This window comes from Bos mutus, chromosome 26 (genome assembly GCF_027580195.1).
Source record: "Bos mutus isolate GX-2022 chromosome 26, NWIPB_WYAK_1.1, whole genome shotgun sequence".
Classification (NCBI taxonomy): Eukaryota; Metazoa; Chordata; class Mammalia; order Artiodactyla; family Bovidae; genus Bos; species Bos mutus.
In genome coordinates, this window is record NC_091642.1 from 33,058,631 (window position 1) to 33,075,540 (window position 16,910).

The window sequence follows — 16,910 nt, forward strand, 5'->3', positions numbered from 1 at the left end:
TCTTACCCAGGCTGTTTTCTGTGGACAGCCGTCTTCATAGGATGCTGAACGTGAGAAAATGGTTACCGCATACCTAGCTTTCCCTAGCTCAGCCTAGGTATCTGGGGCATGGTTTTCCATGATTCCAATGGCAGGATCATCACGTTGGACAGCTGCAGGGGTGTCATCACATTATTGTATATGTAAGTAGTTGCGCAGTGAACAGTATCGGACTGTGTGTGATAGCATCAGGCTATTGGAAAGAGGACTGAACTGGGAACCCAAAGACCTGGTTTCTAGATTCTGTCAGATATTGGACTTTGTAAATGACTTTCTAGGTCATTCTGCCTTGCCCCCTTCCAACTATTTTTCCACCTATGCCACTCAGTCGTGTCTGACTCTTTGTGACCCCATGGACTGTAACCTGTCAGGCTCCTCTGTCCATGGGATTTCCTAGGCAAGAAGAATACTGGAGTGAGTTGCCAATTTCCTTCTCCAGCGGATCTTCCTGACCCAGAGATTGAACCCGAGTCTCTTGCATCTCCTGTATTGGCAGGCGGATTCTTTACCGCTGTGCCACCTGGGAAGCCCCTTTCTACGTATAAAATGGTCTAATTTTTTAAAATTATGTAAACCCTGACTTATCCCCAGAAAGGTCTTGGGGGTGACTAGTAAGACCTTGCAGCATTTTAAAAAATGGACAGTGACAGTTATAGGGTTGTAGTGCAGTTAAGGCTTCCCCAGTAGCTCAGCTGGTAAAGAATTCGCCTACAAAGTAAGAGACCCCAGTTCAATTCCTGGGTTGGGAAGATCCCCTGGAGAAGGGATAGGGCTACCCACTCCAGTATCCTTGGGCTTCTCTGGTGGTTCAGACAGTAAAGAATCTGCCTGCAATGCAGGAGACCTGGGTTCAATCCCTGGGTTGGGAAGATCCCCTGGAGGAGGGCATGGCAACCCACTCCAGTATTCTTGCCTAGAGAATCCCCATGGACCGAGGAGGCAGGCAGGCTACAGCCCATGGGGTCACAGAGACAGATAGACTGAGCCACTAAGCACAGTGCAGTTAAAGTACCTCATGGTAGGCATTAGTTTTCTCCAGTACTCCTTTTTGAAGAAGGGGATTGTATTACATGAACCCTATAGTTGAATCTAGCCTTAACCATCTTTACAAGAAGCCAGCATGGTTTGGGCAGTGGTATTGAATCATGGCCAACTTGACCCTGGATTGCTCCTAACTCTGACCTCCAAGAATACCACCCATGTTAAGAAGCAAGGACCTTAGGGCTTCTCCAATGCCAGGGGAAGTTGACCGATGATCAGTTTCCTCTTGCTCAGTGCCTGGAGGTGATAGCCCACTGCATTATTGGAGCCCGCCCCCCATCCCTCTTCAGTTTGTATTAGAGCCTCCAGAGTCACCATTCTCTTGCTGGGTAGCACAGGACTGACTCCCCCACAGCCCTTCCTGGGGAGGTTGAGGGAGATGGCTGCCTTGGTGTACTCTGCAGTTACCATTAGGGTCTGTGTGTGCATTTGGAGGGAGAGAATGAGGAGGTATAAACAATAGGCATTGAGTCCAAAAGGGAGTTAGGAAATCAGGGTTCTAAATCATGTAGCATTCTATCCAGAAAGCACTCTTCGGATCACAGCGTGCCCTTGTTTCATGACAAACCAAGGACGCAGTCGATTGGCTACCAAGGGACAGTCCTGGGAAGGAAGGGGTAGGGACTAGACTATTTTATCTCCAGGATGTGCCAGTCACAAGGAACTCGTTTTCTTATCATCTCATTTTTCATCTGTTATACAAATGGGGCAACTGAAGTCCATAGAGGTTAAGCAACTTGTCCAAGGTCCCCATTTAATAAGGGGACTTGAACTCTGGATGCCCTGTTGTCCAGCATGGCTTCTTCCCGGAGGAAACAGACTGAAGTAACTGAGAACGGGAGGGATAGAGATGGGCTGCTGGGGAGAAACTGTGAGTAAATGTGCCAAGGGCAAAGAGAGGAGTCCCTTCATACCCCTCCCCCCCCCCCCCCCCCCCCCCCCCCGCTCCCCCAGGCAGCTTTCCCACTACACCTTTGCACCCTGAGTACCCCCTAACCAAGAGCTGACCCCAGCTCTTAAAGGGCCACCTTGTGGAACAAGTCCACTTAATGACCACAGTAGAAAGAAAAAAGCGATAAGCTTTCCAATCTGCAGTGACTGACTGATCTGATGTCCTTTGCTAATACAGTCAGGGGCAGCTTCTCCAGCACTGACTAGTAATCCAGAAGCTCTAAGGTTTTAGTGAATGGGACTGGTCCAAATCCTGACCTCACTTTCATTTAATTTCATGCCAGCACCAATACACACCCAGCCGGCGCAGACCCTAACTAGGGAGCTGCTCAGACACAAAGGCACTCTAATTACCATCCACAAGCCAGGCCTGACAAGGATTTCAAGTGTTTTCATGTTTATGGAGATCAGAGAAATGTGTTCTGTGCATCTTTCCCACCGCCGCCAAGTATAAAATAAAACCAAACAAAAAACCCAACACATTTATTAAAAACAGATATTTCAGTTAAGTTAACATCCTATAATCAGGATAGCCACAATTCCAGACACTCCGGTGCGAAGTGTAGGTATGTCAATAGCCACATCTGGATGACGAACATGCCATTGAATCTTATAAAACTAAAACATCAATAATACCGTCTTAGAGCCTTTAGACTGCGTTAACATTATGTTACGAGCACTTCACCAGGTTCACAATGGCAAATTCTGCAGCTTCTCCATTCGGAGGGTCACATTTTTTTACTCGGTTTCCTTCACTTACAAAGGCAAGCTGGCATGGCTTGGGGGAGGGGCAGAGGGAGGAAATCAACTCCATCTATCCAGGGAATTGCAGCTGTTATTGCAAATGGCCCCGGAGAGCCCATTATAAGCTGCTGCGCTAGGCTGTGTGTCCCTGGAGTGCCCCATCACGTGGTGTCTCCCAGCCCCCAGCCTGGGCCCCCAGGAGCGGCAGCGCCACCAGCTAGAGTTGGACAGCAGAGCGGAGGGGAAGAGGAGGGACTCGAGGCCACTTCTCCGGGCAGTTTCCGTCAAAGCCCGGGGCGCGGCCGCCCGCAGGAGGCACCGGCGCCTAGCACGTCGCCACCTCCCTCAACCCGCGGTGGCAGCGGTGCCCGTGTCCTCAGGAGACTCCAGCACTTGCAAAACACCGCGTACTACTCCCAGTACAGGCAGAACCGGGTGACTCTGCCCTGCTAGAGCCCCGCAATCTCGTTTGCGCCCAGGAAATGGTGACCTTGAACCCGAGGAGGGGCGGACAGACTGTGAAAATACACATTTAAGAGGACCGCGGGTTCACTCCGCGCGCTCATCTTTCCCCAGGACCTCTCACCCCCACGTCCAATTAGCATCCCGGGCGCTCCGCCTTCCCCCGCTGCTCTGAGAAACGCAGACAGTTGCAAAGCTGGTGGGGGTGGGGGTGTGCAGAGAAAAGGTTACTTCTGTTCAGTTCTCCAAAATGTCCTTTCACGGTGCCGCGTGTTTTATACTAAGAACAAGCACCTCAAAACACACGAGATACGTTTGTTTTTTTTTTAAAGTGTCGTAAAATTTCAAGTCTGGCAGTTTGAGGTACTCCCTTAAATGATCTACAAATGTTCCCCTCTCTTAAAGTGAATCAGGAACCAGCCTTGGAAAGGTAAAGCAAGTAACTGGGATCATCCTTGTCCTTTGGGCGCTCCGCGATCCTGAGAAGCTTGGACTCCGGCCACATGGTTGCCAGGTTGGAGGACCCCAGAGGCTGCGTGGAACTGCACGCTGCGCCACCAGGGCTGGTCACACCAATGAGGAGTCCTACTGACTGCGAGCTTGGGGTACACTTTGTAATCTTCCTTCAGTGGGACCAACGAAGTCAACCACGTCGGGGCCCTAGACCTCAGTTCCCGCGAACACATTCTCAATTTTTCGATTCCTAATCTTCATATAAGGTATTTTCCCGTTTCCAGAAGTGCGACTTCACCAGTTTGAGTAGAGATATAGCCCTCAGGGGAACCCCTTGCCCTTCAGGCAGAGAGAGGCTCGCGCAGTGGCCACTCTCCAGGTGTTAGCTGCCGGGGACTAGAACGCTGTCGCCTGTTCTGAGCTGCGCCCTCCTCCCGGACGCGCCGGGGTCGCTGCAGGCCGCGCGAGGGCTGCGGGGCGAAGGGGGTTCATGCACTGGGGCCGACAGAGGGCCCAGGAGCTGGCGCTGGGGGAGCTTTGCGTGCAATTGCAGCCGTCGCGAATGGAGCCTCCGCACGGCCTCCTTGATGAGGTTCCCCGAGAGCACGAGCTGCTGCAGGAGCCGGTGCGGGTCGTCGTCGCCGTTGCGGGCTGGAGGCTGTAGCCCGCGTCGGTGCTGGAGGCGGCGGGAGGCAGCGGCGTCCCGCAGCCAACCTCGCCGGCAAGGGCCCGACAGGGGCTGCGGGGAACCCCGTTTGTCTGCTCCCAAAGGCCCATCAAGGCTGGGCTGAGGGGGCAATGGGGACAGCGCGGTGGGGCCTGCGGCGAGCTCCGCCACAAAGTAGGGCGCAGCCCGGCCCCGCACGCGGCCGCGGTCTCCAAGGGCGCAGCGCAAGGCCCCCAGGGGCGCCGGGCCCCCAGCCTCGATCGACGCGGCCGGTAGAAGCAGCGGCTGCGCTGGGGCGCGGGCCTTGTCCGCTCTCACCGCCGCCGGGGACCGCGGGGGCTGCAGTGGCGGCCCCGGGGGCGCACACGCGGAGGCAGGGCGGTCCTGCGCCGCGTCCAGCTGCAGCGTCTCGCCGATCTGGGCCACCAGCCGGTCCACCTCAACCGAGCCGCCCACAGTCACCGACTGTTCCAGCAGTAGGAAGCTGTCCTCCTCCTCCTCTTCCTCGCCGGCTTCCTCTTCCTCCTCTCTCCGGCACGGCATGGCCCCCCGCGCCGGCACCCGGAGCTGTGCGGGAGTCGCTGGCGGCTCGGCTGTCCCGGGGGCTCGGTGGGCCGCGGCGGAACCGGGCGCGGTGCCGAGGCCGAAGCCGGAGCCCGGGCGGACGCGGAAGCCGGAGCCCGCCAGGCACTCGCGCCGCGCGCCTGCAGCCGCGGGAGCCGGAATCCTACCGGCTCGGGTTGATTTGTAAACAATGGGTGACGTCGCCGCCGGGCCCTACCACTGCGCCGGGGAGGGGTGCTCCGTACATTTGGGGGCCGGGGCAACCTCTGGGCAAGAGTCCTGGGTGAAGCCTTGCTGCCTCTGAGCTTTACATCTCTGAATGCTGTCTGCGGTGGGAACTGGGGAGCCGATCTTCGCTCTCTGAGCCTGGCATGATTGACATTTCCAGAAGATGGACACCGGCGTGGCCTCTGTTGGTTTCTTCCACACACAAGCACAGACACTTACACCCACACACCCACACACTTCTCTAGGCGCGTCAACTTGTCTGGTTTTGGCATTTATGCTTTTGAGGTTAGGGATGCCGGCATTTGGGAAGTGATGGCAGCGTGAGTGAGGCAAGTAATGGAGAGAAGGCGTCAGGCTAGGGATCTGTCTGGAGATTAGGGAAACGAGGCTGACAGATGAAAAGGAAGAAGGGGACCCTGTGGTGCGATGGGGGTGGCGGATTGGAAATTGGCAAAGAAAAGCCACTGATTAATGTTGTTTTGATCGGGAGCGTGGGTATGTGGGGACCTGGACAGAGACTGTAGAGGAGGTTGCTCGTCTTGGGAGGAGCGGCGAGCTAGAAAGTTCTTTTAAGAGTGACTCAACCCAGTAGGGGAGTATCCTTTCTGAGGTGGGTAGCAGGAGAGGAAAATAGTCAGCTATTTGGATGGAAATGGAGACAGGGCCATGGTAACCCTCCAAGATATCCTGGTTGGTTTAATGATTAACCAAGACTTCATTTTTTAAAAGAGAGATAGAAAACGATTCTTTATCATCGTATTGTTTGGAGTTTTAAAACCTGTAAAAATCCCAAAACCCCTCAGGCCTAACTTCTGAACATTGGGGAGGGATAGTAACAGGGTGATTGAAATATTCCAAAAAGGGATTATGGTAATGGTTACACAATTCGGTAAATTTTCTAAAAATCATTTATTTTTAAAAATTTTATTTTTAATTTAATCATTGACTCAATGGACATGAGTTTGAGCAAATTCCAGGAGATAGTGAAGGACAGGGAACCCTGTCCTGGAGTTCATGGAGTGTTCTGGAGTTCATGGGGTTGCAACGAGTTGGACGTAACTTAGCGACTGAACAATATCTTATTGAAGAATAATTGCTCTACAATATTGTGTTGGTTTCTACTACACATCAACATGAGTCATCCATAGATATACATATGTCCCTTCCCTCTTGAACCTCCCTCCCACTTCCCACCCTATCTCACTGCTCTAGATTATCACAGAGTGATTTGAGTTCCTTGAGTCCTACAGCGAATTCCCAATGGCTGTTTTATATATGGTAATGTATATGTTTTCATGCTACTCTCTCCATTCGTCCCACTCTCTCCTTCCTCCATGTGTCCAAAGTCTGTTCTCTATGTATGCGTTTCCATTGCTGCCCTACAAATAGATTCATCAGTACTATTTTTCTAGATTCCATATGTATGTGTTAATATACAATATTTATTTTTCTCTTTCTGACTTACTTTACTTTTTATAATAGGCTTTAGGTTCGTGCACCTCATTAGAATGGACTCAAATGCATTCCTTTTTATAGGTGAGTAATATTCCATTGTGTGTATGTGCCACAACTTCATTCGTCTGTCAGTGGACATCTAGATTGCTTCTATGTTGCTTCTATGTCCTAGCTATTGTTAATAGTGCTGCAATGAATGTTGGGGTACATGTATGTTTTTCAGTTATGGTTTCCTCAGGATATATACCCAGTAGTGGGATTGCTGGGTCATCTGGTAGTTTTATTCCTAGTCTTTTAAGGAATCTCCGTACTGTTCTATTAGTGGCTGTATCAATTTTCACTCCCACCAAAAGTGCAAGAGGTTTCTGTTTTCTCCACACCCTCTTCAGCTTTTATGGTTTGTAGACTTTTAAATGATGGCCATTCTGACCGGCGTGAGGTGATACCTCATTGTGGTTTTGATTTGCATTTCTCTAATAATGAGTGATGCTGAGCATCTTTTCATGTGTTTATTAGCCATCTGTGTGTCTTTGGAGAAATGTCTGTTTAGGTCTTCTGCCCACTTTTTGAATAGGTTGTTTGTTTTTCTGGCATTGAGTTGCATGAGCTGCTTGTATATTTTGGAGATTAATCCTTTGTCAATTGTTTCCTTTGCTATTATTTTCTCCCATTCTGAGGGTAAAAACTCATTTAAATGAGAGAGTTTTTTGCATGTAAATTACATGTCAATAAAGCTGTTTTAACAATTAGCCACAAAGTACACACATACAAACACAGAAGCCAGGCAGTAGAGAACTACTTTAAAATATGGAGCAGGAGACTAGCATTATTTGGAAAAAAACTGGAGCCTGGGAATCCAGGTAAGTAGAAACAAGGGTCTTTGTGGGCAGTTCCAAGATGATAATAAAAGGAGCAAACCTTTAAGGAGGAGTGGGATGGAGGGAAGAGGTGGGAAGTTGTTAAAAAAGAGTTGGGCTTATTTTTGTCAAGTTTGGAGGGAAGAATGTGAGAATAAAGGAAGAGGCAGTATGAAGAAAGCAAATGAATTTTTAAATCTTGGAATTCTGGACTTCTACAGGACGTCTTAAAAATCATCACCTTATTTTAGTGGATTCCTTAGGATTTTCTGTATACAAGATCATATCATCTGCAGACAGATGAAGGTTTATTTCTTTCTAATCTGGATGGCTTTTGTTTTTCCTGCCTAATTCTCTGGCTGAAACCTCTAGAACAAGGTTGAAGAGAAGTGGTGAGGGCAGACATCCTTGTCTTGTCCCTGATCTTAAAGGAAAGTATTCAGTCTTTTACTATTAAATATGATGTTGGCTTTGCTGCTACTGCTAAGTCACTTCAGTCGTGTCCGACTCTGTGCGACCCCATAGACGGCAGCCCATCAGGCTCCCCCGTCCCTGGGATTCTCCAGGCAAGAACACTGGAGTGGGTTGCCATTTCCTTCTCCAATGCATGAAAGTGAAAAGTGAAAGTGAAGTCGCTTAGTCGTCTCTGACTCTTCGAGACCCCATGGACTGCAGCCTACCAGGCTCCTCCGTCCATGGGATTTTCCAGGCAAGAGTTCTAGAGTGGGGTGCCATCGCCTTCTCTGGATGTTGGCTCTAGGTTTTCATAAATGGCCTTTTGTCAGGTTGGGGATGTTCCCTTCTTTTTCTCATTTGTTGAGCGTTTTTTATTATGAATGGGTCATTTCTCTTTACTTGAGTTATAATTGACGTATACCTTATGTAAATTGAAGACATTACCTCATTTATAATCATTAGTCATTTGAGAGTGGTCAGCGCAGCCAGTTATTAGCTATAATATTCTGAACTTAATTAAAATTTTAAAATGAAAATAATTAGCAGCAGTTTAGAATTTTTGTTTTGATTTTTTTGGTTCAAAATATTGTGAGTCTCATGCATCGTTCTGTATGTGAAAATGGTACAACCACTTTGAGAAAAGGTCTGGCAGTTTCTTACAAAACTAAACATACCCCTGCCCTATGATATAACTCTAAAGCTAGATATTTACCTAAGAGAAATGAAATCATAGGTCCATGTCAAGGCCTATAGCCAGATGAATATAGCAGCTTTATTCATAAAAGCCATAAATTGGAAAGTGCATAAGTGATTTATCAACAGGCAAATGGATAAACCATAGCACATTCACATGATGATGGTGACAAAATAGTCTTCAGTAACAAAGAGGGCTGGAGTATCGCTACAGGCAGTAACATGAATGAACCTCAAAAACAGTATGGTAGTTGGACTTCCCTGGTGGTCCAGTGGCTAAGATGCCATGCTCCCAATGCAGGGGGTCCTGGGTTTGATCTTTGGTTAGGGAACTAGATTCCACATACCACAACTAAAGATTCTGCAAGCCACAGTGAAGACTGAAGATCCTGAGTGCTGCAACCAAGATCTGGTGCAGCCAAATAAATAAATGTTTAAAAAACAAAAACAGTATGTTAACTGAAAGAAGCCAGACAAAAAAGACCATATATGGCTTAATCCTCCTTATATGAAGTTCCAGAACAAGTAAAATTAATTTATGAAAACTGATTGCCTTTGGAGAGGTTGGGGCAGTAGCAGGGGCTGACTTGGAAGAGTCCTGAAGGAGATTCAGGGCATGGTGGGAATGTTCTGTATCTTGATATCTTGATTCCAGGTTTCCCAGGAAATTCATTGAATCCTACAGTTAGAATTTATTGTATGTAAATTTTACGTGAAAAGAAAAAACTGTTCACAAATATTGATTTCTAGTTAATAGACACACTTGAGTGAGGTATACTGATGTTTGCAGTTTATTCTCAAGTGCCCAAAACCGCGAGATGGATTGATACATAGATAGAAGGATGGTTAGGACAGGCAGGTATACGATAAAGCGTGTATAGTGACATGCTAATGTCACTGTGTAATCGAGCAATTCCACTCCTAGGTATATACGTGGGAAATTTGAAAACATAGTCATTCCAAAAGTTGTACCCAAGTGTTTACAGCAGCATTGTTCATAATAGCCTCAAAGTAGAACCACCTAAATGCTAAGTAGCTAATGAGTGGATGAATAAAATGTTATCTATTCATACAATGGAATGTAATTGATCATACAAGGTATGAAATACTGAATGTGCTACCGTATGGTGACCTATATACAGCATGGGTGAAAGAGTTGGACATGACTGAGCGACTGAACTGACTGATGGGTCAGCCTTGAAGACAAAAGCTAAAGAAACTAGACACAAAAGGCCACCTATTGTATGATTCCATTTATATGAAATTTCCAGAATAAACAAATCTGTACAGACAGAAAGTGGATTAGTAGCTGTCAGAGGTTGGGAAGAGAGGGGAATTAAGACTAATAATGGGCATGAGATTTCTTTTGAGGTGACAAAAATGTTCTGGAATTAGTGGTGATGTTTGTACTACATAGTGAATACACTTAAAACCACTAAAGCACACACTTCAAAAGTTTACACTTTACTTTATTTATTTACTTATTTTGCTGTGCAACTGTGGGATCTTAGTTTCCCGACCAGGGATCGAACCTCAGACCTTGCAGTGGAAGCATGGAGTCCTAACCACTGGACTACCAGAGAATGCCCCACAGTGTACACTTCAAAAGCCACTTTAAAGTGAGTTTTCTGTTATGTGAAGTATAGCTCAATTTTTTAAATGCTAAGAAATGTTAATGGTAGTATCTAGGTGCTGAGTAATAGGGTTGTTCACTATTAAATTCCTTCCAATTTATTGACAGTTTGGAACATTTTAGAGTAAAATGTTAGAGGAAAAAAAAATAAGCCACAGAAAGGGAGCAACTACTTTTGTGACTTCTTTTAGAATTGGCCAGGGCACAGGGGGCTCTGGGCTGACTGTTGCGAAGGAAGGCAGGAGGAAGTATTGTCTAATGTTGTCTAATGTTGTCTAATGCCTGACAGGGCAGTGGTGTAGATTCACAATCCAGTGTTAAAAAGATGTAGACAGCCTGCTGCGGGTTGACTACATTCTTGCCCACTGTGGAGGATTTCAAACTATATGGGAGGAGTAAGACTTGCGACTGTTTTTGAGGTCAACAGCATCCTTGAGCAATGGGCCTCGGAAACAGGAAAGCAGACACAGGCTTGCTCCTATACCCCTCCTTTCATTGCCCCCCAGACCAGAGGCTCTAGAAGCTGGGTTGGTCAGGGAGGAGGAATTTGTACAGAGAAAATTTAAGAGATTTAGGGGATTCACATTGAGATGCAAAAAGGTGCTAATGAGTTATTAAACACCTCTCTGTAGAGTAGCAGCTGAGAAAGCTGGAAACAAAGGGAAGGCAAAATTTGAAAATGTCTTAGAGGCTGCTTATAGGCTGGGAAAGATAACTGCCCACAGGCTAAACAGGGTGCTAGGAACAGTTAGGTCTGTAACTCAGTAGTTAAAATGGATTAAAGGATTGGGCTAACAGTGATGCAGTAATGTGGACTATTTTGCCATTTATAAAAGTAGAAAGGACTCAAGATTGGAAAAGTTTTGAGGGATGCGGCCCCGGGCGTGGAGACTTGAGTAGTGTACTGAGTTGAATAGGATCCCCTCCAAATTCATGGGGCTTCCCAGGTGGTGCTGTGTTAAAGAATTTGCCTGCCAATGCACGAGACACAAAAGATATGGGTCTGACCTGGGTCAGGAAGATCCCCTAGAGTAACAAATGGCAACCCACTCCAGTATTCTTGCCTGGAAAATTCCATGAACAGAAGTCTAATGGGTACAGTTGATGGAGGTCGAAAAAGAGTAGGATGTGACTTAGTGACTAAACAACAGCCACCACCAAATTTGTGTCCAATGACAATCTGTAAATGTGACTTTACTTGGAAACAGGGTCCTTGAAGATGTAATCAATTTAAGATGAGGTCAAATTGGATTAGGGTGGGCCCTCAACTAGTGACTAGTGTCCTTTTAAAAAAGGGAAGTTTGGGGACTTCCTTGATGGTACAGTGGCTAGGAATCCGCCTGCCAATGCAGGGGACATGGGTTCGATCCCAGGTCTGGGAAGATGCCACATGCTGCGGAGCACCTAAGCCCACACACCATATCTACGGAGCCCTTGCTCTAGAGCCAGTGAGCTGCAGCTACTGAAGCCCGAGCACCTAGAGCCTGTGCTCCGTCCACAGCAAGAGAAGCCATAGCAATGAGAAACTTGAACACCGCAACTAGAGACTAGCCCCCACTCACTGCAACTAGAGAAAGCCTTCCCGCAGCAATGAAGATCCAGCACAACCAAAAACAAATAAATAAATATTTTAAAAAGAGGGAAATCTGGACACAGAGACACACAGGAGGATGCCATGTATGGACAGAGGCAGAGGTTAGAGTGATGCTACCACAGGCGAAGGAACACCAAGGACTGCCAGCAACTACAGAAGCCAAGAGAAAGCTTCTCCCCGAGTCCCCAAGAAGGAACTGACCCTGCCAACGGACACCTTATTTATATCAGACTTTTGGCCTCCAAACCTGTGAGAAAACAAGTTTCTGTTGTCTTAAGTCACCAAGTTTGTGATAATTTATCACAACAGCCCTAGGAAACGAACGCATATAGTTTCGAGGAATTGTTTAGAATGTATAAGCTATGGAGAAGTTTACCGAAGATTGCTGGGGGTAGTTCTGAGACTCAGTGGAAAAAACTGAAGGACTGTGAGTGTCTCTGATGGATTTTGGGTTATGCTTGGCCCAGTCGGATCTGCCATCAGAACAGGAATAAAGAATGGAGAGATGTGGTCCTGGCTTATGCTTTCTCTGCTTCCCTGTGCTCAGTTTTAACAGGGGAGGCTGTCAGGATACACAGCAGTCTCCCTCTCAGTAGTTTAGGAGGGCTGTCCTAAGAATAGGGCTGCTGTGAGGGGACAGTTAAAAAAAAAGTCAGGGGTGGGGGACTTCTCTGGCAGTCCAGTGGTTGACTCTGTACTTCCAATGCAGGGCGCATGGGTTTGACCCCTCATCGGAGAGCTAAGATCCTACATGACGTGAGTTGTGCAATCTAAATACATTTTAAAAAATAGAAAGAATGAAGAGATGAAAAGACAAGGAGCCATTACACTCTCATTGTATTTTGATCATAGGTAAAAAGTGGCCATGTAGGAACACATCTCTACAGGGACTATTAGGGTGATCCTACATAGGCTGATGCAGTTAGTGCTCCTGTTTCTGGGACTGCAGAAAGGGCAGTACTGCCCTTGGCAAACCATGGCAGTGAGAATAGAAAAGTAGATGCTCGAACTTGCAGAATGACTGGCTGCAGGTATCAGAGGAAGGCAGTCTCAAGACCTGCAGAGGCTTTGTGTGTGTGTGTGTGTGTGTGTCTGGATGCCTGGGTGTCAACAACATTGAAAATCAGGAGACACAGGGTAGCATAGTTCGGTATTTCAAAAAAAGACGTTAGGACTTCTCTGCTGGTCCAGTGGTTAAGAAACTGCCTGCCAATGAAGGGTTCAATTCCTGGTCTGGGAGGCTTCCACGTGTGGTGGAACAACTAAGTCCGTGCACCACAACTGCTAAGTCTGTGCTCTAGAGCCTGCTTACAGCAACTACCGGAGCCCACGTGCCCTGCAGCCCGTGCTTCCCAGCAGGAGAAGCCACCGCCATGAGAAGCCTGTGCACTGCAACAAAGAGCAGGCCCGACTCACCACAACTAGAGGAAAGCCTGCACAGCAACGAAGACCCAGCACAGCCGAATATAAGTAAATAAATAAAATTTAAATAAAATCTGCAAGGGTGCTTTGGCGGGCAATTCCAGTCAGGCAAGGCCTATGAGATGTACTCAGATCAGGGTTCCTGCAAGTTGCTTCTGGGCCCTACCCTCTTTCCCTTTAATCCACTTTTCTGGCAGATCAACTTCCTAATGCCCAGTCTTGCTCAGGTTACCCACCACCCCAACTCTGAATAGGTCCACAGTACCTCCTGAATAAAACCCTTAGCTTCTTAACATAGTATCCAGCACTCAAAGGCTTGGTCCTGGTCCACTCTTCCAACCTTCTTTTGAAGCCCTTTGCTCCTCTCACTCTGGGCCCTTGCCAGCTTCCACATGTATCTAACATGATCCTGTCTCCCCGTATTTGGTCCTATTCTTTCTGCAGATAGTACCATTCCCCCAAATTTCTATCCGTCTAAATCTTACTTGGTCCAGCTACAAACCTCCTCCAACAGGGAATGGTTCCTCCTGCCCTCTGCCTTCCCGCCCCATTCAGCTCACCCAGTGGGGCTCTTACTACATACTTTCTGTATTAACTTGGGTTGGTCCGGACTGTAAAATCCAGAGAGTCCTTTGATTGCCCGACCAGAATAATTTGTCCACTCTCTTTAGAGACAGCATCAGTGCCACCCAAAACAGGGGAGCAGAGAACCCCTAAAGAGATCCTTGGTGCTTTGAAACAAAGACCTATGTCCAAGTATAGGTGGGATGTAGCTTTTCCATGTGGAGAAGGCAATGGCACCCCACTCCAGTATTCCTGCCTAGAAAATCCCATGGATGGAGGAGCCTGGTGGGCTGCCGTCTATGGGGTCGCACAGAGTCGGACACGACTGAAGTGACTTAGCAGCAGCAGCAGCTTTTCCATAAGACCTGTATAACCTCACTATTTTACTTAATACCTCTTTGATATATTTGGTTCACGTATTCCTTTATTCATTCAAAAATAGCTACATAAGCAAAAACCAAATATAGTCCTTAACTCATAGAACTTACAGTCTAGTGGGAGAAGCCAAAACTAATCAATAATAAAAACAAACCTAGAAATGCTGCAGAATGGTGACCTGAGACATAGTGATTGAATCTTGAGAAGGTTTTCAGGTTTTCTAATTCACACGATCCTGTAAATTATTTTAACTGGGTGACGAGCCTTTTATTTCACAATTAAACTGGTCCTTTACATGTTCCAGAAGAGGTACCTTTGGATGTAATTCACGCTGAAGTGTGAATGAGCAAGGCAGCCCTCTCTTCCTAAATCCTTGAAAGAAGATAGATCCTGTGGTTGAAGATGACTGCAGAGGCCTAAGGAGGCTAAAGAACAGTTTCCTTCACTTTCTGATTTTGACTGGGGGACACTTGGAAGCTGGCTCTGAAGGATCCTGTCTAGAGGACAAGAGAGGTGTGGAAGTCATAAGGCCTTTGCTGACCTTCACTCTTCTTAGTAGCTATAGAAGCATCATGTGCAAAATTTATCTGTGTACCAAAACAACCTGCACAAGAATAGGTTATAATGGCAGGAAAAAAGGATCCCTCCCAGCTTCAGCTCACATGACAGTGGAGATAACACCCAGCACGGAGAGTTCATAATGTACCGGCCCATTTCTGAACATCACATATGTTACTCCTTTGAAACTTACCATCAGCACCTGGGGCCTCCTTACGTGAGGTCTGGGGTGTTTTTGATTAGAGCACCAGAGAGATTCCAATTCAAAACGATTCATTCGGTTTGCAGGTTTTCCAACTCACCCTGCAAGACTGAGGACCACTGCCACCTCCCTCAACTCTGCCCCACACCAAGCCTGGCTGCTTGTGGTACTTTCAGGCTTTCAGAGAGTTTGGTCTTTGCCTTTGCTGTGGCCCAGACAGCCTGGCCCCCTTGCCCTCCAGCTACAGTCTGAGTTTTTGAAGTGTAGGATCCATGGCTTATTCAATACTGTAGCCCCAGATGGTGACTCCCAATGAGTAATGCTTCAGGACTGCGTGAGCTTCCAGTCTTCTGCTCTGCCAGCTTCTTAACTCTGACCTTGTGGTCCTGGCTAGGGAAAATGACCTAGCCAGAACTTTCACTCTGGGGTTCCAGCCCCGATCTAGTTTGTTTTTAGCTGTGTAGAACCGGTTCCTCTCATTCCCCTCACTGAGTTCCCTCCCCAGATTTCTGGCCCTGTGGCCAATTTTTGAAGAGGATTCCATAGCAAAGCTGGACAGTTTTTTTTTTTTTTCCCCCAACATGTGAAATATGTAGATGTTAGTCTTTAGTGTGTCTGAAGGAGACTGAAGGGTTAAGCTTTGCCCCAGCCCAGAGTAACCTAGTGCCCCAGGAAGTAAACTATTGGGAATGATTTGTAGCACACATTTGTCCTTTAATTTTTCCCCATTTTTGCCGGTGATCCCCCACTGGGTGAGCTTTGCTGGGAGACAGAGCCCTCCCCCAGGAAGAAGGGTAGAGGCAAATGACCTCGGCCAGGTCAATCGGATGTTCTTCTGATGACTCTGCCTCTCCAGGGGGGTGACTTGGAGACCCTTCAGCAGAGGGGTGACTGCTGAGAGTCAAGTGGCACTAAATGGACTGACCTTGGCTGGGTTTACTGTTCCTTAGCCCCCTTCCTTCTTGCCAGCTCTTCAACCTAGTTTAATTCCAGTGAATCCAGTTTCTGTTATGTTAGCCAAAGTTAGTTTCCAGAGCTTGCGATCCAGATTGACATAAATCTGAATGTACATCTGCAGGGGATGGTTTAAATAAACCAGGGAACGTCTATAAGATGGAATACTACATAGCAGTTCAAAAGATTAATGGCAGGGAATTCCCTGGCAGTCCAGAGGTTAGGACTCCAGGCTTTTACTTTAGAGGGTGTGGGTTTGATTCCTGGTCCAGGAACTAGGATCCCACAAGCTTCGAGGCTCAACCATAAGAAAAAGTTGAAAGAGTTATAGCAGATCTAGGTGTTCTGACATGGAAAAATCTCTAAGATGCAAGTCTAAGTACAATATGTACAGCATTATCTAAAACTTAAAATTATGTATTTCTCTGTGTATGTATGTGTTACCAGTAGAATGAGAAATCATGAGTGACGTTCTTTTGTTATGCTGTATTTTCAGGCCTAGAACAGTGACTGGCACGTTGTAGGCACTCAATAAATATTTGTTGAATAAACGTATTGCATAGAAAAAGATCTGAATGAACACACATCAAACAGAAAATAGGGGTTTCTTAAAGGAGGGACAAGAATTATTTGTATTTTTTTAAACAAGGACTGTGTCTTCATGTATTACTTGTATTATTAAACAATATAAAAATAAAAGAACTAAATATAAACAGGTGATTAAAAAGCCATTAAAATGTTGATTTCAAAGACTATCATAACAAACACAAGTTAGTTGGCAAGGAAAGGGGGAGAGAATGGGTATTCCAGATGAGTACATGATATTTTGGTGAAGTTGCTGGTCTGTTTGACAAGAGAACTAATCATTACATTTTTTAAGCCTTTTCCCTTTTTTTTTTTTCCCAAATGTTCAATAAGCAGCCTCATCCCATCCCTAACCAGGCTCAATATTGATGCAAGACTCAGAAAAGCTTATTGTACACATGATATTTTTA

The 16,910-nt window shown here is 46.7% G+C and overlaps 1 protein-coding gene and 1 non-coding gene across 2 annotated transcripts; one reads left to right on the forward strand and one right to left on the reverse strand.

Annotated features, from left to right (window-relative positions):
* Nucleotides 1-2,507: 2,507 nt before the first annotated feature.
* FRAT1 (FRAT regulator of WNT signaling pathway 1) lies at nt 2,508-5,077 on the reverse strand. Its single transcript, XM_070363990.1, has one exon. The coding sequence runs from the start codon at nt 4,898-4,900 to the stop codon at nt 4,073-4,075; it is 828 nt and encodes a 275-aa protein (XP_070220091.1). The 5' UTR covers nt 4,901-5,077; the 3' UTR covers nt 2,508-4,072.
* Nucleotides 5,078-12,345: 7,268 nt separating this feature from the next.
* Nucleotides 12,346-12,478, forward strand: LOC138985878 (small Cajal body-specific RNA 11). The gene has a single exon (XR_011462839.1). It is a non-coding gene; the product is annotated as a small Cajal body-specific RNA 11 (non-coding RNA).
* The last annotated feature ends 4,432 nt before the right edge of the window (nt 12,479-16,910 follow it).